Genomic DNA, 23,964 nt, shown 5'->3' with positions numbered 1-23,964 from the left:
ATTGACAGCATATTTAAAATTAGTGAGGGTTTTGGAAGTGGTTTCCTTTCGATTCACTTTTTCTTGGAAACACAGACGAGAGTTATCGCCTTAACTAAAACAGCATTTAGCAAGGTTTAATATCAACTAGTTTGCATTCACCCTAAAAATTTGCACTAATTTTTCTGTTATGGGTTTTATTTACCATTGCTTGTTAAAATAAATCAGTTTATTTTAAATTTAAATCTGTTGATTCGGCTGTTTTTATTTTGTTTGAGAATAAAATAAAATATTGGAACATCTGGGTTTATTAATAGTAAGCAGATTCAGACCACATACTATGTATATGTTTTGCGTTTGATTGTCATCATCAACTATACAACAACTACACCAACTGTGGAAGTTTAGCACAATGGGAGTAAGTCCTTGTTTTTTTTTTCGTATTCTTTTGGGTCAGATTTTTTTTTCGTGCCACCAAAACCCTGCTATATGAGCCGCCTGCACTTGAAAGGAACTTGTAAAATGGCAATCCGACGCTGGGTTGCAAGCAGTCGCCAACAAGAAACCTCTGGTTTGATGAGGAATGTCGGCAGGCGAATGTAGCCAAACAACAGGCACGCAAAGCGGCGCTGCATAGAAGCACGAAAGCAGCTTACGAGATCTATGAGCAGAAGAGGAGAGACAAATACCAACTTCACAGAAGTAAAAAGAGAGAGAATAAAAAGCGTGCGGTCGAAGATTTCGAGAGGTTCAAAAACAGAAATGAAGTTCAAAAATTTTATGAGCAAGTGAAACGAAATGATGAGGATATGATGAGGATATGAAAGGATCAATTTATAACGGCTACGACGAACCGAATTGTGCTGTCAGGCATTCCATCCATTCAATATAGATGACAGAAGCCAACAATCCCGTCTTCCGGACTTAGACGAACTAAAGATTGCCACATCTAAGCTAAAGTCTTACAAAGCCGCCGGAACAGATGGCTTGAATACCGAGCTCTTCAAATTTAATAATACAGTCAAACTTCCCTATAGCGAATTTGCACTGGACCAGAAAATTATTTCGTTATATAGAAAATTCGTAATACAGAAATGTTTTGTTTTTACTTTTATTTAAAGAAGTCAGTGATTTTAGTTTGGATAACATTCTTCCATTTTTCTTTTTCAACAAAATCGTCTAATAAATTGAGAGATTCAAATAAATGAGTGGGTACGTTACTCATTACTCTTCATCTCCAGAAAGGTTCGAAACACGTCAATAGCACTATCTGTTTGTTTAGTCAATCGTTCTTCAACTTTATTAATTATCAACAACTTTTTCTCAAGAGAAATGCTACTTCGAGACATTTTCAATTATATTCACTGGAACCTGAACATAGAAAGCTTGGATTTAAAATCTTGGGGAAATTCCCTTATAAGTTTTTTTTTTCTCTGCATGCTGTTGTTTTTAACAGAAAATTATTTGAAAAATTTCGTTATGTGGAAACAAAAAATGAGAGAAGAATGCGTTTTATGCAAATTCGTTATAAGGAGATCAAAACACACCAAAAAAAAGTAACCAAAAAGATGTGTACTCAAAATCAATTCGTAATAGAGAGATCTTCGTTATGTAGAAGTTCGTTATAGGGAAGTATGACTGTAATAATTTTGTTACGAGCATTCACCACCTTATCTGTAAGATATGGTCGGAAGAAAGCATGCCCAATGAATGGTACCTCAGTACTGTTTGCCCGATACTGAAAAAGGGAGACTCTCTAAACTGCACCAATTTTAGAAGAATCAGTCTACTTATTAACATAGCTTGCAACATCTTCTCTGCCGTAAAATGTGAACGTCTAAAGCCCGTCGTCAACAACCTGATAGGTACATATATACTTGTATGTGTAAGTGGGGTTTAACACAAATCTCTGAATCAATCCAATTAATTTTATGTCAAAATGACAGCTTTGCGATTTTCCATTACCTTAGCAAGAATTTCCTTCTGATTTGGTTGTACAGTTAGGTTAGGAACTCAATAGAACATACAATATTTTGTTTTTTTTTTTATATATTTTACAGGCACTCTTAGTACCCTTCATACGTTTATATTCAAACAAAAGTGGAGATATCGGTGCACAGTGGTCTTAGAACATCGAATAGGAGGGAAAAAGAGAATTAGCCAAAGCATTCCACATTCTCAATGTGCGGTTTAGGAAAGAATCTTTATACTTGATAGTACGCCCGAAATTGAGCTTAAGAGTAAACTGATAAACATTTCTAGAAGTGCGAGTATTTCGGCTAAATTGTTTGTGGATTCCAATTCAACAGATTTAAACTTGTTTAGGGGGAAATTCTAATTACCTAGCAGCACTTTTGGCAATGTCAAATGTGTGTTGATATGTGATACACATACCGAGTACTGGAGGTTGATTAGTTTTCTGGATGCAAGTGTCACTCATTTATAGCTTCATGTGGGGTGGGTTACGCTTTAACGGCAAGAGACATCATTGAGTTTTTAAAGCATTAAATTCTACACATTTAATAAATCCCCATTGGACAATGCTGTCGAGATCGAAATTTAATAAAGTTAACAAATGGTGCCGTCAAAGTTCCACATCCGAAGGACAAGCATGTGAATCTAAAAAAACGAATGTGAAAAGCTGAGGGTTCTGTCGTCAGCAAAACAGTTTAATGGATTAGAAGTGACAGACAAAATATCGTTTATTAATATAAGGAAGAGAGTCTTAAACAAAACGGAGCCCTCGGGAACCCCAGTGTATATTCTTTTAATGTCAGTCTTAAAACCATCTAATACAACTTGTATTTAATGCTAAGAAAGGTAGTTTCTAATCTAAAGAAGAAGAGATTCATCAATACCAAAAGCACGCATTTTCGATCAAATATTTTTGTAATTTCAAGTGCAATAATCTCAGTTTCTCTTAACCGATTTAAAAATTTATCGAGATAAACCATAAGATTACCAGTGGACCTATTGCTACTAAAGCCATACTGCCGGTCATTGAGAAGCTTCCGTTCTTCGAGATATTTCTTAAGCTGAAATTAATCAGCGTTTCCATGAACTTGGATAGAAGTTTTTGTAGAAATTTATAAATCTATATTTTTAGGAAAACACCCAACGGATCCGTTCATTACACCAAACATTTGTTCTCTAGAGAGGACACTATGTTAAAAATTGAGCCTTGAATTTAATGCTAAGAAAGGTAGTTTCTAATCTAAATAAGAAGAGATTCATCAATACCAAAAACACGCATTTACGATCAAATATTTTTGTAATTTCAAGTGCAATAATCTCACTTTCTCTTAAACGATTTAAAAATTTGTCGAGATAAACCATAAGATTACCAGTAGACCTATTGCTACTAAAGCCATACTGCCGGTCATTGAGAAGCTTCCGTTCTTCGAGATATTTCTTAAGCTGAAAATTAATCAGCGTTTCCATGAACTTGGATAGAAATTTTTGTAGAAATTTGTAAATCTATATTTTTAGGAAAACACCCAACGGATCCGTTCATTAAACCAAACATTTTATCTCTAGAGAGGACTTACTTAAGGTGGCGCTACAGTCCGGGGCGGACCTGGGCCTCAACCAACAAGCGTCTCCAGCCAGCTCGGTCCCTAGCTAGCTGTCTCCAGTTTCGCACGCCATGTTGGTTGAGGTCCTCTCCCACCTGGGTGCGCCACCTGAGTCGCGGTCTTCCTCTACTGCGCCGTCCCTCGGGATTGGATTCGAAGACTTTCCGGACTGGAGCTTTGATGTCCATCCGCTCTACATGACCTAGCCATCTAAGCCGTTGGACTTTGATTCTGCTAACTAGGTCAGTGTCGCTGTACAGCCCGTACAGCTCGTCGTTAAATCTTCTCCTCCATTCTCCATCTATGCGTACGGGACCAAAAATCGCCCGAAGAATTTTTCTCTCGAAGCATCTTAAGACGCTCTCATCTTTCTTTGACAGGGTCCAGGCCTCAGCGCCATAAATGAGAACCGGGATGATGAGTGTCTTATAGATGGTGATTTTACATGCTCGAGAGAGAACTTTACTTCTCAATTGCCTTCTAAGTCCAAAGAAGCAGCGATTTGCAAGAGTTATTCTTCGTTTGATTTCAGCGCTGGTGTCGTTGTCTGCATTAATAGCGGTGCCTAGGTAGACAAAGTCCTTAACTACCTCAAAGTTATAGCTGTCCATGGTGACGTTTTGTCCAAGACGTCGTCGTTCAGTGTCCTTTTTTGATGACAGCATATACTTGGTCTTGCCCTCATTGACCACTAAACCCATCTTCTTCGCTTCCGTCGCAATGCTCAAAAACGCTCCACTGACATCACGCTTTGATCTTCCAATTATGTCAATATCATCTGCGTATCCGAGTAATTCTTTCCAGAACGATGTTGAAGAAGTCGCATGACAGTGCATCGCCTTGTCTAAAACCTTTTTTGACATCAAATGCATCGGTAAGATCTTTTCCGACCTTGATAGAGCAGCGTGCATTCTCCATCGTCAATCTGCACAAACGGATAAGTTTGACAGGGATGCCAAAACTAGACATTGCTCGGTAGAGCTCTTCCCTATAGATGCTGTCATACGCGGCTTTAAAATCGATAAAGAGATGGTGGGTATCGATTTGAAGCTCCTGGGTTTTTTCCAAGATCTTTTGGTCGATAGTGGACTTTCCTGGTCTGAAGCCACACTAATAAGGTACTATCAGATTGTTGACGAATGGCTTCAGACGTTCACATAATACGGCAGAGAGGATCTTATACGCAATGTTAAGGAGACTGATGCCTCTGTAGTTGGCGCAGTTTAGAGGGTCTCCTTTCTTATGTATCGGGCACACTATGCTGAGATTCCACTCATTGGGCATGCTTTCTTCCGACCATATTTTGCAGATGAGTTGGTGCATGCTCCCTACCAAGTCATCGCCTGCTGCTTTGAATAGTTCGGCGGTGATGCCGTCAGCTCCAGCAGCTTTGTTTAACTTAAGTTAAGATATAGCTATCTTCACTTCGTCAAGGTCGGGTGGGCGGAATTGTTGATCTGCGTCGCCGAGGTTGAGTGGTTCTATCTCCCTTACAGCGGAATTCGGTTCGTCATCGCCGTTATATAATTTGGAGAAGTGATCTTTCCATATTCTCAGCATCGACTGTGGTTCTACTACGATGTTCCCTTGATCGTCTTTACAGGCTTCGGTTCGTGGGTGGTACCCTTGGGAGGTTTTTTTTACCTTTTGGTAAAATTTACGAACCTCATTCCTGTTGTGACATCCCTCTATCTCCTCGATCGCGCGCTTCTCATGCTCTCTTTTTTTCCGTCTAAGAAGCCGGTGTTCCTCTCTCCTCTTCTGCTCGTAGAGCTCGCGAGCAGCTCTCGTCCTTTTGTGCAGCGCCGTTTTGTATGCCTCTTGTTTCGCTGCGTGAGCTTGCCGGCATTCGTCGTCAAACCAGGGGTTTCGCTGTGGTGGCCGTGTGAAACCTAGCACTTCAGAGGCGGCATCTCTGATGGCTGCAAGGCAATGTTGCCACTGGTTTTCAATGCTTAATGCAGGAAGCATAGGACTCCTTAGGAGGTTATTAGAGACTCGATCGGAAAAGGACATGGCAGTCTCTTGCGATTGTCGCCGTCTAACGTCGAATCTTCTCACAGTACTTCCTTGTTTTGGCTTGGATCGGGATATCCGTAGCCGTACCTTGGCTACAACGAGGTAGTGGTCCGAGTCAATGTTGGCCTCTCGGAATGTTCGGATATCCTGGATACTAGAGAAGTGTCGTGCGTCGATCGCAATGTGGTCAATCTGGTTGACGGTTGATTGATCAGGAGATTTCCATGTCCCCTTGTGTACTAGCTACCAGAACGTCTCGCCCCGCAGCGAAATCGACCAGCCTGAATCCGTTGTCCAGATCCTTAGTATAACTCCAAGGAAGGGGAACCGGATGAACCGCTCCTTATAGGCCTGGGCTCCGAATATGTCGAAGAAGCCCTATAAGGTGTTCACTAAGTAGTTCGACCTTACTGGAACTGTAGACGCCACCGTTGATTCTATCTCGAGAATTCGTCCGCTGCCGCCTGGATAAGGAGAGGTGCCTTAGTGGAAACACCTCTCCCCCCCCTCTCTCGTTTGCTGCCCCCAACAACTTTCCACTGGGGTTGGAACCCAATCTCCAGTTGAGGTACTAGGCACCCGATGTGCACCGCGGGGAGTTGAGAGTAGGAGTTGATAGACAGAGGTGGGTTTTGAGAAAAACCTGTGGACGCTTGTGTCCTCTTGAATGCATGCACATGTCTACCATTTGAACATCTAGAGAGGACACTATGTTAAAAAATGAGCCTTCGAATTTCTTGTAGTATCGGAATGAATTTTTTAATATCGTCACGCTCATTTCTGTTACAATAATTGCAAAGGAGAGGTAGATCTGCCGGTGCGGAATATAATTCAAGTTAAATATTTTAACCCTTGCTCTGAAAATTGTACCTATAGCTCTCGCAGAAAGTCTATTATTGAAATAGTTTGTCGCATTAGTATTTAAGGAGTGTCTTAGATTTTTGTATATTTCTCTTGTTGACGATGATGATGCTCTATTTAGATGTTGAAGATATATAATTTCATCAACTTTTGCGATAACATTCGAAAAGAAATCTTGCCAGTTGTCTATGTTAAACTCATTTAGTTCAAAAGAAACATTATGCAATCGGGCAAGTTGAGTCTATTCCTTAAATGGTGATATTTCTGTTCGCAAAAGAACCTTCATGACAATGTTTGAAACTTGGTTTTCTCATTAATCTTGTTAGAAAATCTGCCTGCAATTTCAAATTTTTAATATAAATCGGCGCAATTCAGGACTCAACATAAATTGAATAGGTTGGAGTCGAACTAGGTCACCGAAATAATCTTTTGAAAAAAAGGCGTTGTAAAACCCAAACTTCAAGATAGTTGTGACCAAAAACTTAAATACCTAAGACAAGCACGAATTATGGTTGCTTGGAAAACTCGGTTTTTAGATCCTAAGTCTATGTTTTTGTTTGAGAAGAAAATTGGCCACAATATGTAGAGAGCTACTTTAGCTTCTTTACTTTTATTCTGAACATATTTATTAAAGCTACTGTTAGCAGATATCAACACTTTCAGGTGTTTGAATTCCTGTACTATTTCAATAGGTTAGTTGTTAAGAAACCACATTTCTTCTCTCCACCTTCTAAAACTCAGTGCCATTATCTTTGTCTTCTCTGAGTTTATTTTAAGGTCTCAGATATTGCAGTACGTTTCGACCATATTGATTTGTAGCTGGAGAGAAGATAGGTTATCCGCTAGCATAATCAAGTCATCCGCTTAAAGAAGTACTTTTATACGAATTTCAGAAAAACAAACTCCATCAAGTAAATTATCTGAAATGCAATCAATGTAGAAGGCAATCAAGATTGGGCTGAGGATACTTCCTTGGGGAACACCTGCAGAGACCAATTTGAAACCTCGGCCCATCCCAAACTGTATCATAAGTTTTACATACAAATTCTTCGTAGATATTTAGAAATTTTCTAGATAATACCAAGTGAGGCCATTTTGTAAATGAGAGCTTGTCGATTGACGGTATCAAATGCAGCCTTTAAGTCGATAAAGCAAGCATACATTTTATATTTATTTTGGATAAATCTGTTAGCAATACTTGATAAAGCAAAAATATGGTCAATCGTTGAAAAGTCCTCAGGAAAACTAGCTTGAAAAATACTTAAGCGATTGTTTGATTCTACTTAATTGATAAGTCTTTTGTATAGGATTCTGGAAAATACTTTTCTAATGGAATTTATTATGGAATTAATTGAAATACCTCTGTAATTCTTAGCTTAAGCTAACATCACCTTTCTTAAATATGGAAAATATAACAGTTTTTTTAAAGCTCGTGGGAATGCAAGCGGAATTGACAAGTTGTTGTAAAAAGAAAGAAGATATTGTCATGATTTTAAATGTCGTCTGTTTGAAGGCGTTCAAAATTTTCTTTAATCAAATTAATTAAAAAAAAAGAGTCATAGCGTTGCTCTATTTGACCCCTGAAATAAATTTGATTCATAAAAATGCTAAATGCAATTAGTTTTTTTAAGATTATATTTCCTTCTGCACTAGAGCGACCAGACTCTTCCACCATTTTTATTGTTTTGACGATGATTTTTTGTAATTTCCCAGCTTTTAAACATCAAATTGTATGTGTTCAAAATTTTACTCCGTTTACTCTGTTATTTTATTCTGAGCTCACAGACCGCGCTCTGAACATGTTCAGAACTAAAAAAGAAACACGAATTCGAAGTTTTGAACGATCAGAGTTCAAAAAGAAACACAAATATTCTTTTGACAGTTCGAGCTCTGCTCTGAACTAAATAAGAAAAACGCCAAATGCCATCAATTCATAGGGACTTATTGTTTTTCATGTTAAAAAGAACAAGTTCCAGTTCATCAAGGACTTTTACAGAATCAAACAAATTATCAACTGTGACTGCGCAAGCGTAATGAAACGAGTGCAAGTCATCTTGACATGTCAACAAGAACTTCAGCTTGTAATACACGTGAAGACATACGATTGTTTCTACCAACTCCCGTGCATTATACCAAAAATTCTTGGAATCGTTACACCTTTCTAAGCTGGTCGCTGAATTAAATGTGTAAATTAACTGTTTAGCCCCGCAGACCTGTTTATATATTTTGTTAGCTTCCAGGTATGCAGACTTAAAATGGTCTAAATTAAATCTTCTAAATAACTTAAGGAAAACAAAAGATTCGAAATCAAACCATTTATTTCTGGGTTGTAGCTGCTTGGCTTGAAACTACTAATACGAGAAGCAGATGATCTAACAAGTTCACTTATTTGTTCTCCTAATTGGTCAATTGTATAGGGGCTTGGGGGTGGCAGCGACCCAACGTAAAGGTTCAAATTTTTTTCGGAATCTCTCACCCTCCATCCATTTAATTCTTTCTAAGCTTGGGCTATGTGTTTCATGCAAGAAGTTTGCATTCACCAGAATTGGTAAATGAGACCTAGAAGTTGTTATGATACTTCAAAATCATTAACAGCCTGAAGCCAATCACTATTTATTGCACACAGATCGATAACTGAACTTTCCTTTTTTGTAGGTTGTGGTACCATCTATCTGGAACTATCTAGTTGCCTAAGTCAAAATGAACGTTCAAAGAATTCAGTTGACTGCAAATGAAGTCCTTTATGTTGTCTTTAGCCGTCTCACTGCACTATATTAAAACACTAACATTGATATTGCGGCACTAGCAATAGCAAAAACTAGCGAAATTCAATAAATTAACAATAACGCAAAGATAAAAATATAGCATTAATTAAAACCTCGTATCTATTGTTTCACAAATGAGCAGAATAAAAGATTGACCGTTCCATGAGTATTCCTTTATTAAGGCTAAGATTGCTCTAAAATTCGTTGCTTTTGTTTTATGTTCTTATATGATTTTATCTTCAAAACAATATGAAGGCTTCTTTTGGCTTCCGAATTGAATACTCGGTAGTCATTCAATAGAACAAGAAATTATGGTCGTATTCCTAGAAATTTTACTTTAGATGCATACCTAGTCTGAACAAATCTACTTAAGACATGAGTAGCATCAGTGCTCTCAAATTCGAATTCTCAAACAAATACATTATATGCTTAGGTAAACAGCTTTGTAACAAGATCAAACTAATCAACCATAATGACTTCTTCCGGTATAAATTTATTTAAAACCAATATCATAGAATTTACATATAAGACGTTCTATGTAGACAAACATTTCTAAGACTTTTGATCTTGTATAGGATTGAAAAATATGTGTAAAGCTTAAAAAAAATACCTTCTAAGTGATACCATTTCAATCGGGTAGCCAATTGTTCAATTCACTTCCCTCTAGCTTCTATTGTTGGTAGAAATAAAAATGCACTATTTGTGTGCATTAGAAGAAAATACATTTCCTTGTCACTCTTTTGAAAGTTTCAACGCTCTCCTATCGGTTAGAAGTTTATTTTCTTTTGTTTACTTGAATTCAAACAAATCACATTAAAAAGCTCAAAAACACTATGAACAGCACCGAACAACGGCGGTCGATTATGTCACATCGTTTTTGCGGTACTTAATTATTATCAAACGCCACTCAGACGTAACCACAAACGAACGAACAAACGACCATTGACGGGAACAACAACGACGACAACAACGACAACGACGACAAAACACTCCTCCTAGTCGGCGCTGGCGATTACTAGCAAGAAATTTAAATTTAGAGCCAAAGGAATATGTATATAATAATTTTATTCACTATTTACTGTACTAGCAGCACACCTCGAGCTCGAGCATTTGTTTTGGTGTCGCCGCTATAATTACTCGATCTCGGGACTAATTGCAAATATAACGGTATATATGTAGTTACCTACTCGCGTCTTTATTGGAAAATGATGAACGAATGAGAAAAATTTGCCAGTTTGTGACTTTTGTAAGCACTGCGTAGCGTAGGTAAGGTACATCGGAACGGAATCGAATGAATATACAACAATTCTCGTAATTCTGTCTGCCTGGCTGGCTTGCCTACCTAAGTCTCTTACGCCTTAGCATGAATTAGCTTCCACATCCAAATAAATGTATAGAAGGAGAAGGAAGCCCTTGTAGTTGTAGCTAGCTGATAGGTAGATATTTAAAAAAAAATAAAAATATATAAAAATAAAAACAAGAAACTTTCTTGAGGGTTGACTTGATTATAGTAAAATAGTTTTTGTTTTTTCTAAGTTGTTTTTCTTTTTTGATTTTATTTTTTCTCGTTATTTATTATTATGTTGGTTTTGCTCGTTTACAGTGCGAGTTTATCTGATTAGAATCACTTTTGCAGCAACAGTGGGTCACTAGAGCGTGTGATTGATGATATTTCTATCTACTTTTGAAATGTCTTTCAAGATTTGTGGTTGGGCACATTAAAGAAATAATATGTTTCTAGAAGGAGGACATTTTGGTTTTCATTTTGAAATAGACTACTTCAATAGGAAAAACACATTTAAAGAGACATCCGTTTCCCCTCATAATGCTCACAATGAGGCCCGCTCTTACAGCAGGAATGGAAGCAATACTCAATCTTTTGACTCTAGACTTTAATTAACAAGAATGTGCTGCAACAAAGTTGGCTTACCGCTGAGCCAGACTAATTGCTGGAAAACCAGCCACATAGGACAAGCATGGAGATTCTACAGAAATACATAAGGAGTAATGTAACGACTTACTACATGACAGCCGTTTGTTACTCTGTACTTCAATAAATCTTTGAACACTAAATTTCCTGAAAGAACACATTTGGAATGGACTCTGTTCTACACATGATTGAGTCAACAATATTCATATATACTGACGGTCAGCTCGAAAACGGATTCTGGTTTCTTCTAAACACTCAATCTTGCCAACTCCTTCAGACTTCAGACTACTGTTGCCAAAAACTTAGCTGACAGCATAACTATAGAATGTGCTGGTTACCAAGTCGATGAGAATGAGAGAGCTGACGAACTCAAGAGAATAGGAGCAGCACTGAACTAATTCATCCCATTTCTACAAACCGACACTTTTTCAATAATCTTAAAAAACTCGCAGATATATACCAGGAAACAGCTTATTAGGCTGAAAAAAGAGACCCTCTAAACTGCACCAACTATAGAGAAATCAGTCTACTTTACATCGCTTGCAAAATCTCCTCCGCCGTAATATGTGAACATCTAAAGCCCATCGTCAACAACCTGATAGGTCCTTATCAGTATGGTTTTAGACCAGAAAAAGTTCACAGTCGATCAAATATTCACATTACGGCAGATCCTGGAAAAAACCAAGAACACCAAATCGACACCCACCATCTTTTCATCGATTTCAAGGCAGCATATGACAGCATATACAGTTAACATCGTACTTGAAAGAATAGTGCAGAGCTCACAAGTCAACACCAGAGGTACTACCTTTCAAAATTCTGTCCAATTACTAGCATATGCTGATGAATTTGACATAATCCGAGGAACTCAGTGTGATGTCAATGAGGCTTTTGTGAGTACTAAGATAAGAAGAGGCGGCAAAAATGGGTTTAACGGTTAATAAGGGCAAAAAAAGTACATTCTTTCGGCAAGAAAGGAACTACAACACCTACTCTCGATCAAAACGTCACCATCGACAGACGTAACTTTAAGGTAGTCAAGGACTTCGTCTGCTAGGCTCCGCTATAAACGCAGAAAACAACACAAGCGCTGAGATCAAACGAAGATCTCTTGTAACTCTTGCCAACCGCTGTTGCTTTGGGCTAAGAAAAAGAAAAGTTTTTCGTGTGATCTACGGTCCCCTATGCATCGAAGGGGGGTGGAGGAAAAGACGGAACGACGAGCTGTACGGTCTGTACAGCGACGTAGACTTAGCCAGTCATGTAGAGCGCATGGAAACCAATGGTCCGACCGAAAGTCTTGGAATCCAGACAAACAGGACAGCGCTGTAGGGAAAGCCCGCGAATCAGGAGGAGCGCATAATTGGAAAGTGACCTCACCAAACTTGGACGGCGAAACTGTAGACATCTAGCTTGGGGCCGAGCTAGATGGAGATGTTTGTTGGGTGAGACTCTAGTTCACACAAGACTGTAGCGCCACCTTAAGTAAGTAAGTTAGCTTATTAGGCTTTATTAAACCCTGTAAATGGGTCTACTTTGATATAAGTGTGGCGATAACGTAAACAATTGCCAACCTCTGCTAATCATAGTCATTTAAGCGGTTTAAGCAATAAGGCCTGTAGAATAAGTTCAAATGGCTGACAGCATTGTCCAATGGGTTTTCAAAAACCGTCTAGAAATAAATGCTTCGAAAATTCAATACTATCTACTACTGCGACCATCCGTCGGAAATACTTGCATCGAAGAAGCTGATAAGCTTTCAGTTCCAGGGATGTACATCACAAACCATTTCTTGTGGAGTTAGCACATTTTTGATGTTGCCAAAAACGTTTTCAGGTTTACATCACCGATTCAAGAAGTTTCTTTTACTCCTTCTGATCTGTATGAAATTCGAGTAAAATTCCCACTCCTAAGCACTAAGCTGGTGCTCCTTGAGTCGCTTGGAGATCTAAAATGATAGATGACCGCTATCTAACTGAAACATTTGTATCTCTGAGAACCGTCGGTCGACGTCGTCGAAAGATTTTATATTCATATATCATTATTTTGTGGCTATTTTTATAAACAATGTAGTGTAAAAACAATTCCACCATTATACCAGTACTTTTGGAATGCTTATCAATCTACCCTTGAGCCTCATTTCGGACTTACAGTACAGATTCTTTTTTTAAGCGCACTACACGAAATTGAAATACTTAATCGGACTCAGTGTTTCAGGGTATTCATAGTCATTTCAATGCGTGCACAATATAACAACTAATTGCCGGTTTTAGTAATCTTTACGTCTTCTTTTTCCTCATGGTTTTTTATTTTCAGTAACTGTATAAAAATTCATCATGAGCAACTGGATTCGAAATTAAATATTTTTCTCATTCTCAATATTTTCCCATTAAATTAAGCAATACTAAGGTCAACTCTCAAAGTACCTGAGGGTTCGCCAAATAACTTTTTTTTTGAAAATGCTATAAAAAATGGAGTGTAGCCACTGTAGCTTCGGCTGTTGAAATCAAATCTTGCCAATATCCTCCTCTTCAATTTTTGTGAACAAAATTTCTTTCAACATGGCCCGATAACGATCGCCGTTGACTGTAACGGTCACTACTTGCTCATTTTCGAAAAAAAATTACCCAATTGGCCTCTGGACCAAAATCCGCACCAAACAATGACTCTTTTTGGGTGTATCGGCTTTCCAATGTATGCGTGCGAATTTTCTGTGCCCCAAATGCGACAATTTAGCTTGCTTACATACCCGCCACAATCAAAATGAGCTCTATATGAAAAGATGATATTCGTACAGCGGAAGGATAAAACTAATTATCTGTCAAATCAGACATGAGCTAAGTGTTACCATTCACGAAATAAGCACTAGCTGAAAAAAAACGTTAGATATATACACTATATTTGGAACAAAATTATTCAAACAAATAATCATTAAGGAAACATATGAGTCAGTAATGTGATTTTTATCATAAATCCAAAGCAAAGTAAAATCTTTTACTAGTTTGGTTCGATTTATTTTGACGGATATTACTCGTGACATCAAAAATTACCAAAAGTGCCTCTAACCGATTGATTCGGAGTGTAATACCCACTTAAAATAACATAAAGAGAGAGTGAGAGAGAGAGCAAAAGATAAAAATGAAAGTGCATATTAATTTATGATACAAATTGCCTTTTTATTTCTACTAATGCTCAATCGGGCTTTTTTAATTTTTAAAAATAACTATTTTCGTTTTTGTTTTTAATTAGATTTACGTACGTTCTTGCAGCTCTTGCAAGTTTGAATTGACCAACTCAACACCTGCTTGTGCATATTTCTCACACTCGCTTCTCGGTTCTACTCTTAGCCGACTGCCGGCAGATAAAAATATGTACACATATATGTAGGTAGACCCTGTATGTTGTGTTTTTCTGGCCCGCGGAGGTGGCTAAGAATATTGGCATTATTGGAATTACTTAGGCAACTTAATTGCCGATTTAATTATTGCGCATTTTACGATCGACGCGCAAACGTAGGTTATTATAAAAACACCTACAAATAACATGCATACATATAAACGAGTATCTATGAATGTGTGCGGTAAAAACAAAAATGACATACATAAAGGCTCAATTTTTGGTTCAGATAGAGATACAAAAATAGGAATTAGTTGCCCGGTCACGACCTAATTAAGTAAAATAGATTCTCTTCTTTTTGTTTTAGGATCTTTAGAGATGTATACAAGTAAAAGTAAGTTTTATTTAGATGGAAGATTGGTGCTGTTATTGCTTTCAGTGTCTTGAAGGCTTATATGGTTTTCTACGAGAGAAGAAGGATTTCACATTAAAACCGACAGAGCGAAATTTAAGTGCTAAAGTTCAGCATTAAAATTGATATGAGCTGAGTTTATGTGAAGGAAAAAAGGTGAACATAAGCTTTTATACCGAACATAAATAATTAAGTGTGCCTTATATACAATGAACTTCAATGTTCTTATGTAACTCATAATAATATTTGATGGTGAAATTCAGTTCTCAACTCACCAAAGATGTTTTGAGATTACTTAGAAAAATTATTAACAAATATGATTGATTTATTTGCATATTGCTGGATCTATTACGTAAGGAGTAAGAAAAACTGTAATAAGTTATATGAAAGTATACAAATAATGTTAGCTTATAATTAATACTTTGTTGCATAACCATTGTTTTTTATGACTGCTTCGCATCTACGTGGCATCGAGTCCACTAAAACCTGACACCTCTCGACTGGTATTGCGTTCCACGAATCACGCACTGCTTCCCAAAATTCTTTTGAATTCTTGGGTTTTGCTTTATAAATTGCGTTCTTAACATTCCCCCACAAATTTTCGATGGGGTTAAGGTCGGGGGATTAAACGGGCCACTCCATAACGGATAACTTCTTCTGCGCAAACCATGATTTTGCATGTCGGTTCACATAGTCGGTTGCATCCCTTATACCCCCGATAAGATAATTAGGCCCTACCCCGTAATATTAAAAGCAAGCCCATATCATAATTTTTCCTCCACCATGCCTAACTGTTTTTATAGTGTATCGTGGATCGATTTCTTCATTTTAGGGTCTTGTCACATATTCTCGACGACCCTTGAACCCAAAAAGGACGACTTTGCTTTCATCGCTCCAAAGAACATTCCTCCATTTCTCTTTTGCCTAATCTCTATGCGCTTTAACAAACTCCATTCTCTTGGCCACATGCCGTTTCGTCAAGAATGGTACCTTGCGTGGATTTTGGGCTGGTAACTTCGTTTATAAAAGACGTCTTCGTATTTTGACAGCGTTAACAGACAGTTGAAGTCCATTTCTTACTTTCCTAGAGCCTAAAAAAGGGTTCTGTTTTGCTAACTGAACAATTTTTCTGTCAGTCCTTGCAGTAGTCACTCTTTTTGGGCCTCGCGTTTTCGCATTATTTTGCTATTTTAAGGCGTTACTGACCATTTTTGCTGAGGAGCCTAGTATGTCTTGAATATTTTGGTAGCTTTTTCGCTCCAAACGCAGTTTTCGAATAAGTTTTCGCATTTTTTCGGTGCAGTGTCTTGACCGTCCCATTGTTTATTTTTGAGCTAATATTTACTAATGTTTTATATGCTAGTATGTTACAAGTACTTAAAACTTTAAATATTAAAATATTACTTACCGAAAAATATAAAAAAATTGAATTTTTAACACTTTTTAATTATAAAATCAAAAGCACTGCTATTTATACGAACACTCTATATCCAGAGAGTTTGAAATAATTGGTGTTCAATGGGAAAAGTAGGGTATAACTTCAAGCTTAAAGTCTCCAATATGAATACGAAAGACCGTTACATGCAAGTTACATGGTAATTTTTTTGTAAGAATTTCCATTATTTACATAATTGACAATCTAATAAAATGTGACCAGCACTGCTATTTTTATGAACACAACTGTACATTCGATAGATCTAAGAATATGTTTTTATTTATTTTTTATATTCCTTAGTGCGGCACGAGTACGATAACTTTGGCGGCAAGATATAATAACGGTTTTTGGTAGAGGGGCTTAATACAAGCATTTTTTACAATGGGAGGGGGGGTCTATCTCCCCCCGTTTAGGCGGTAGGGGCAATTTAAAAAAATATGTACATTATATGGAAAAAAATAATTAAAAAATAATGGTAATACTTACAATTAAGTTTTGTACCTTTTTTAAAGCCAACATTTTTGTCTATTAGCTTATTGTTAAATCAAGTCAAAACTATGCATAGTTTTTGAAAAAAATAGTTTTACAGTCAAAATTTGTGCAAAAACAGTAAAAAAAAAAAGGGCTAAAGTGTAATTTGTCAATACTTCAAGACTAATTACCACTGTTTTTATTTCAGAACTTATTGCTCTTATTTGTTTTTGATCAAAAACTGAAAACTAGATGATTTTATGCCTTTCAGTTTTTGAGAAAATTGAAAATAACCACAACTACTATTTTAATTTAATTATTTTTTTTTTGCTTAACTGGTATTATTTTGATAGTAACAATGGTAGGTGCAAGTTTGGTGGTATGCAACAGTGGGATCTGCAACCCCCCTGCTTGGATACACTATAGGATTTGGAGTGGGTGCAAGTTGAAGTGCGTGCAAGGTAAGAAGGGAGCAAGGTTCGGTGGGTGCAAGATGATTGATTGATGGAAAAGAAAGTACAACTAAAGCACTTCGACCTCCTCGACCTTCGCAGTGAACACCTAGACGATGTGTTACCGCCAAACAGTCTCGGCTCTTGACCATCAATGACGAACTTAACGAACTCCACAGTGACACTAGTACGGACGATGAATTCACTGACGAGACTTACATACCTTCAACACATTGAAAATTGACGTGACTATTTTTTACTAACTCCTGACTTACTTAAAGACTAACTGACTGGGACGCGAAATTCAATGCAATTCTACATCCTCGTGGTGCATTGTGGGTTATGCTTAATGAATTGCCTTACTTGACTTTACGATGCAAATAGTGAGATGCCTTTGGGGGGCATGTTGCCCCCCTGCAACCCTCCTGCTTGGCTACACTATAGGATTTGGGGTGGGTACAAGTTGGAGTGCGTGCAAGATGAATATATCTTAATCCTTATTCGATTATTACTATCAAAATAAGCCTACGTTAATACTTAAGTAAGGAAAAAGTAATTTAATTGAAATATTTTGTTTTTGTAATTTTCAATTTTCTCAAAAACTAAAAGACATAAAATCATCTAGTTTTTAGTTTTTGATCAAAAACAAATAAGAGCAATAAATTCTGAAATAAAAACAGTGGTAATTAATCTTGAAGTATTGAAAAATTACACTTTAACCCTTTTTTTTACTTTTTTTGCACAAATTTTGAATTTAAAACTATTTTTTTTTAAAACTATGCATAGTTTTGACTTGATTTAAAAACAAGCTAATAGACAAAAATGTTGGCTTTAAAAAAAGGTATAAAACTTAATTGTAAGTATTACCGTTATTTTTTAATTATTTTTTTCCATTTAATGTACATATTTTTTTAAATTGCCCCTACCGCCTAAACGGGGGGAGATAGACTCCCCTCCCATAGTAAAAAATGCTTGTTTTTAACTGTTCTATACAAATCCGTCATCAAACTTTGTCGCCAAAGTTACTCTCCCCCTTAGTGCTATAGTTTAATTGCATCAAAATCGTACTAACTTACCACTCAGTCATTTCGGTATCATTTACATTTCACCAAATCAAAACGCATCTTATTTAATAGACACTGAATTAAATAGTGAACTAAAGTAAAATACTATAGAAAAGGCAGCAATTGTCGCTCGTCCCACTAATGATTGAAGAACAAAAAACCATTTATGACAACATCATGCTCGAAGTTTCGGCATTCTTTTTTGTATGCACCAGATGGAACTAACAAAACATTCCTTATTTCTCTAATTCTTGCTAAAATACGATCAAATATTGGTATCGCATTGGCTGTTGCATCTTCTGGCATTGCGGCAACTTTATTGCAGAACAGCTCATTCAGTATTTTAACTGCCACAAATATTCAAACTAACCCAGAAGAGGTGTACAATATAAAAAAAAGAACTATCCATGGCCACAGTGCTGAAACAGTGCAAAATTATCATCTGGGATGAATGCACTATGACACACAAACAATCACTTGAGACGTTAAACAGGACATTGAAACATATAAAAAACAACGACAGACTATTTGGCGGCACTCTGTTACTCCTTTCAGGTGATTTCAAACAAAGATTTCCCGTTATTTCACGTCCAACGTACGTTATGTTGAAAAAATACAACTGAAAGTAAAAATGCGTGTTCAAATGCTTCAAGATCCATCCGCTAAAACATTCTCAAAACAACTGTTAGATATATGTGACGGAAAAGTCACTACAGATAAAACTGGATGAATAAAATTACCGGTCGATTTCTGAAAGATTATTGATTCACAAGGTGCTCTCATTGACCCGATATTTTCCCATGTACACAGAAAAGATACAAATCATGAGTGGCCGGCAGAAAGAGCAAGTTTAGCAGCAAAAAATGTGGATGTCAACGAATTAAATCTTAAGATACAACATTTGTTACCAGGGCAATTGGTGTCATACAAATCTATTGATACAGTTTGTGATGCTACCGAAGATGTAAGTTATCGAACTGAGTTTTGGGGCTCATTGGATTTACCAAGCATGCCACCGCATAATTTACAACTAATTTGAACCCACCATAGTTGTGCAACGCCACGCGATTAATAATTTAAAAATTAATGAAATATGTTATCGAAGCTATAATTCTAAATGGCAAATTCCGAGGTGAAAATATATTATTACCACGAATCCCTATTATACCCACAAATATACCAATTCAATTCAAACGCCTTCAATTTCCAATTAGACTGGCATTTGTGCAATGACTATCAATAACTCTCAAGGTCAAACGATGCCTGTCTCGAGTGGGCAAACCATCCAGTTTGTTTTTTTTATTCACAAGCACTGAAGGGGTTATTAGTACCCTTTATATGTTTATATTTAAACACAGTGCGAGCGTTAGGAAAATAGGGAAGGGTTTGAAAGGAGATACCGGTGCACATTGGTCTTAAAGTTCTGAACATTAAAATGCGAGGGAAAAACAGAGTTGGCCAAAGCATTCCACATTCTCGATGTGCGATTTAAGAAAGAATCTCTATACTTGACAGTACGCCCGAAATTGAGCTCAAGGGTAAACTGATGGGCATTCCTAGAAGTGCGAGTATTACGATTGTTTAAGGGGTGGAATGGTACTGGCTAATTCGACAGAACATTTTTTTGTAAAAATATCTATAAAACAACGAAAGGCATGAAACATTGCGACGGTGTTCTTGCGATGTAAATGTTTCGATTATAGTTCTGTCGCCTTTTTTTGTATTCTATCCAAGAGATTTAAATTTGTTTTGGGGGCACCTGTCCAGATATGCGAATTATATTCAAGCATTGGACGGATAAAAGCTTTGTAGATTATATCCAGATCAGAAGTGGTGACAAATTTCTTCCATCGTCGGAGAAATCCTAAGCACCTGGCAGCATTTTTGGCGATATCGAAAATGTGATCATTCCATAAGAGGTGATCTGTAATACACAAACCGAGTACTGATAGTTGATTGGTTTATTGGCTGCAAGTGCCACTCATAGATAGTGGCATCGGGTGCGCGTTACGCTTTAACGACAGGAGACAGCATTGAGTTTTCGAAGCAGTAAATTCTACACGGTTTTACCCATTGGACAATGCTGTCAAGATCAGAATTTAATGAGCTTATCATACGCTGCCGTTGAAATTCCACATCCGAAGGACAAGAATGTGAATCTACAAACGAATATGAAAAGCTGAGAGTACTGTCGTCGGCGAAAAGTTTAATGGACTAGAAGTGACAGACAAAAGATCGTTTATGAATAAGGAAGAGAGTTTATTTATTTATTTATTTAATCCGTTAATTATCTAACGTTAATATAAACTTATAGCTATTTACATAATTTTTAATTTAAAATTTAAAATTTTTATTATTATAGAAATAAATAAATACTATAACGAATTAAAAAAGCTTTCTTTAAATTGTTTACTTTTAACATTGTCATTAACAGAGAGTCGGAGACAAAACGGAGCCCTGGGGGACACCAGCATTTATTTTATGAAATTCAGACTTGAAACCATCTAATATAACTTGTATTGAACGGTTAGAAAGGTAATTTCTAATCCAACGAAGAAGAGATTCATCAATGCCATAAGCACGTATTTTCGATAAGAGAGCTTGGTGCCAAACTCTACCAAATGCTTTTGAAATATCAAGTGCAATAATCTAACTTTCTCCAAAACGATGTAAAGATTTGTTCCACTGTTCGGTGAGATGAACCATGAAATCACCGGTGGACCTATTGCTACGAAAGCCATACTGTCGGTCATTAAGAAGATATTTCTTAAGCTGAAAATTAATCAACGTTTCCATGGCCTCAGAAGGAAGGGACGTAAGTGCAATTGGACTATAGTTTGAGGTGGAGGGGGATTCGCCTTTTTTAGGAACAGGCTGGACAAATGCAGTTTTCCATCTACTCGTCAAGAGATCTGTAGAATAGGACAGATGGAAAAGCTTACGCAGTGGTTTTGCCAGCGTTGAAGAACACCTCTTCAGAGCAATAGGGGGAATACTATCCGGGCCAGCAGATTTGTTTGTTTGTATTGGGCAAAGATGGGATCACAAAAAATGTTGTACACTTTGTTGCATTAAGGGCTTGTTATTGTTCTTTTGTAGTACAGTCATGATTAGCGATATCTACATAATTTTAAAGAATTGATTTTAATAAATTAAAACAAAATTGTTGGCGATTTATCTCTTATCTCTTACTTAACTACTACATCCTTACAAACTTATAATAAGTAATTTATTTCTAGCAAAATATTCTCTAGAAATTATTTATATGACAAAACAACGTGTGTCGGGTCAGCTAGTATTTTATATATGTATATTAATGATTCATCAAGAATTACAATTTATTACTAAAATCATTTTTTTAATGATGGCAGTACGATGCATGGAATGATCCATGGATAAAGATGTTTAAAATAAACACTACCAAAAAATGAATGGAAAAACAAAAACAAATTTAGACTATGGCACGATGGATTACTGATGAGCATTTCTGGAAGCGCGAGTGCAATATTGCTTGTATTGCTTAAGAGGAGAAATGCACGTGGATATTTTATTAGTTAATACTTCGTTAAAAAAGAAGCAATTTAAATGATTCAACGATGATGTCATTACCAATAAATTTAAATGTTCTGCATTTAATAATGTCTAAGAGACATGAATAAGTTGCAGGAGCAGCAGTCAAAAGATAGAAATTACACTCAAGAATTGAACGTCTATAAAATTATGGCAAATGTGGTAAATTATTCTATTATTGATTTTTTGTAATATATTGTAAATGGTTTACAATTCTGTGATTTTTCTGTGATGATTCTCGTCCTTACACAAATGTCACAATGGGGAGTCCCTTTTCGGATATTCAAACTTACCGCGGCCTTTATGACTTCAAGAACCTTCCGAGTTAGTGTTGATGGTTATAAATCCTCACTCTTTAAACTGGAAAATGGAAATCCTCAAGGATCTCCTCTCTCGGCAGCAATTTACAACAAGTATGTTGATTCGCTTTTGATTAAAGTCACGCAGCTTTAACCTCAACTTGTCTTTGTTGGTGTTTATGCTGATAATATTTATGTAGTACCATCCGCCCACCCGATGCAGGTGAAATCTATTTTAGAAAATGCTGATAGGGTTGTCCACATATAGTCTGAAATAAAAGGCGCCATAATCCCTCCTTCAAAAGTAGATTTATTGCATGAAAAGAAACTGTAATCCATTGCCATTGAATATTCGCGATACTGTAGTCTCGGCTTCAAAAGAATTAAACATTTTGGATATTACATTTAGATCTAATTTAAATGGAATATTCAGGTAAAAAACGTAATTCGTCAATTAAATAAACGATATAACCTCCTAAAAATGATTTGCTCCAAGAAAAAAGGACCTCATCTTGAAATTGCCTTAAAATAGCAAAAACACAATAATTGCTTTCGTTTAGCTTCAGTAGCACTTAGATCAACAACCATCGAGGCTCTTACTCGTAGACTTGAAACTGGGTATCACTCTTTTCATAACTTTGGCAAAAGAAAAGCTAATAACTTAGCAAGCAAGGTCCTTGCCGATCCAAAACATTGCTTGTATAATATTGCCAATGCAATTATAAATTCAGAAACAAATAAACGGAAAAACTCAAAAACTCTTCACTTGTAAAAGCATTTAGGTTGATAAATGTCCAACCAAACTCTTTGTTTCAACTAGTTTCACTCAAATTTAGTCCGCTCCCTTTGAAACGAAATCTGCTTCAAATATGTAGATACAAAATTAGCAGCATTTAAAAAGAAAAATACGACGGATGATATCTCTTAAGCTCTAAACCAAGGGATGATGATCGAAAAGGTCAACCCTGATCACATTTTTTATACAGATAATTCCCACAAAGAAGATAACTCATCTTTTGCCTTAGTTAGGTGGGAACAGCATTCTCAAACCTCTTCCGTCTTGCAAGGACTACTACCTAATGAAGCAGGCAGTTACATTGCTCAACTAGCAGCAATTCAAAGGGCTATTTCCATTGCGAAAACTTATTTGTCACGAAATATAATCCTGATATTAAAAGGACTAAAAAATGAGACAAACCGATGACCCATTCTGGAACAATTAAGATGCACAATTACGGAAAACATAGTACTAGCATGGGTACTAGGGCATTTTGGTTTCAAAGGCAATGAAATGGAGGATGATGCAGTCAAAGATGCTACTAAATTTCCAATTGTTATTGACTCGCCAAATCTATTCCCAAAGCTAAAAATGGAACTTGAAGTTAATTGCAATAGCTGCAATACTTTTTTTCGTACACATAACCACGCATTACATATAAAGGGCAACTAACAAGGGATAATTGCATAAAGATACTCCGAATCAGAGTTGGAAATACTATTTATACGACGAAACACCTATACAATAATGAACTCCCAGAATTATGTGAAGCCTGTAATGAAGTTCTATCAATTCCTCACATATTTGTAGAATGTCCTTTATCACGCCAGATCCTTCACTTGAAAGCAAATTAATATTCAAAAACTTATCTACCATCCTTTCCAGCCGATCATAATACAATACAAAGAATTAAAACTGCTTTAGATATTCACAATATACAATAAATTTAATAAATGCTTAACCTACTAAAAGTCAATTCTTTCAACAATCACTGTGTTAATTTCTCTTTAATTAAATT

At 36.6% G+C, this 23,964-nt stretch overlaps 1 protein-coding gene across 2 annotated transcripts in view; it reads right to left on the bottom strand.

The window, feature by feature from the left end:
• The window catches only part of LOC129952498 (probable beta-hexosaminidase fdl), a 98,354-nt gene that overhangs the window by 58,775 nt on the left and 15,615 nt on the right, over positions 1-23,964 (bottom strand). Inside the window, exon 1 of one of the 2 annotated variants that reach the window (XM_056065102.1) lies at positions 9,810-10,507. The exons of the other annotated variant lie outside the window; for it this stretch is intronic. Coding sequence (XP_055921077.1) covers positions 9,810-9,826 — 17 coding nt within the window. The 5' untranslated portion in view covers positions 9,827-10,507. Of the gene's footprint in view, positions 1-9,809; positions 10,508-23,964 lie in introns of those variants that run through there. 2 annotated transcript variants of the gene reach the window in all.

The sequence above is a fragment of the Eupeodes corollae genome, chromosome 3 (assembly GCF_945859685.1).
Source record: "Eupeodes corollae chromosome 3, idEupCoro1.1, whole genome shotgun sequence".
Classification (NCBI taxonomy): Eukaryota; Metazoa; Arthropoda; class Insecta; order Diptera; family Syrphidae; genus Eupeodes; species Eupeodes corollae.
Note: the sequence above shows the minus strand (reverse complement) of the source record. Positions and strands in the feature narration are given on the sequence as shown.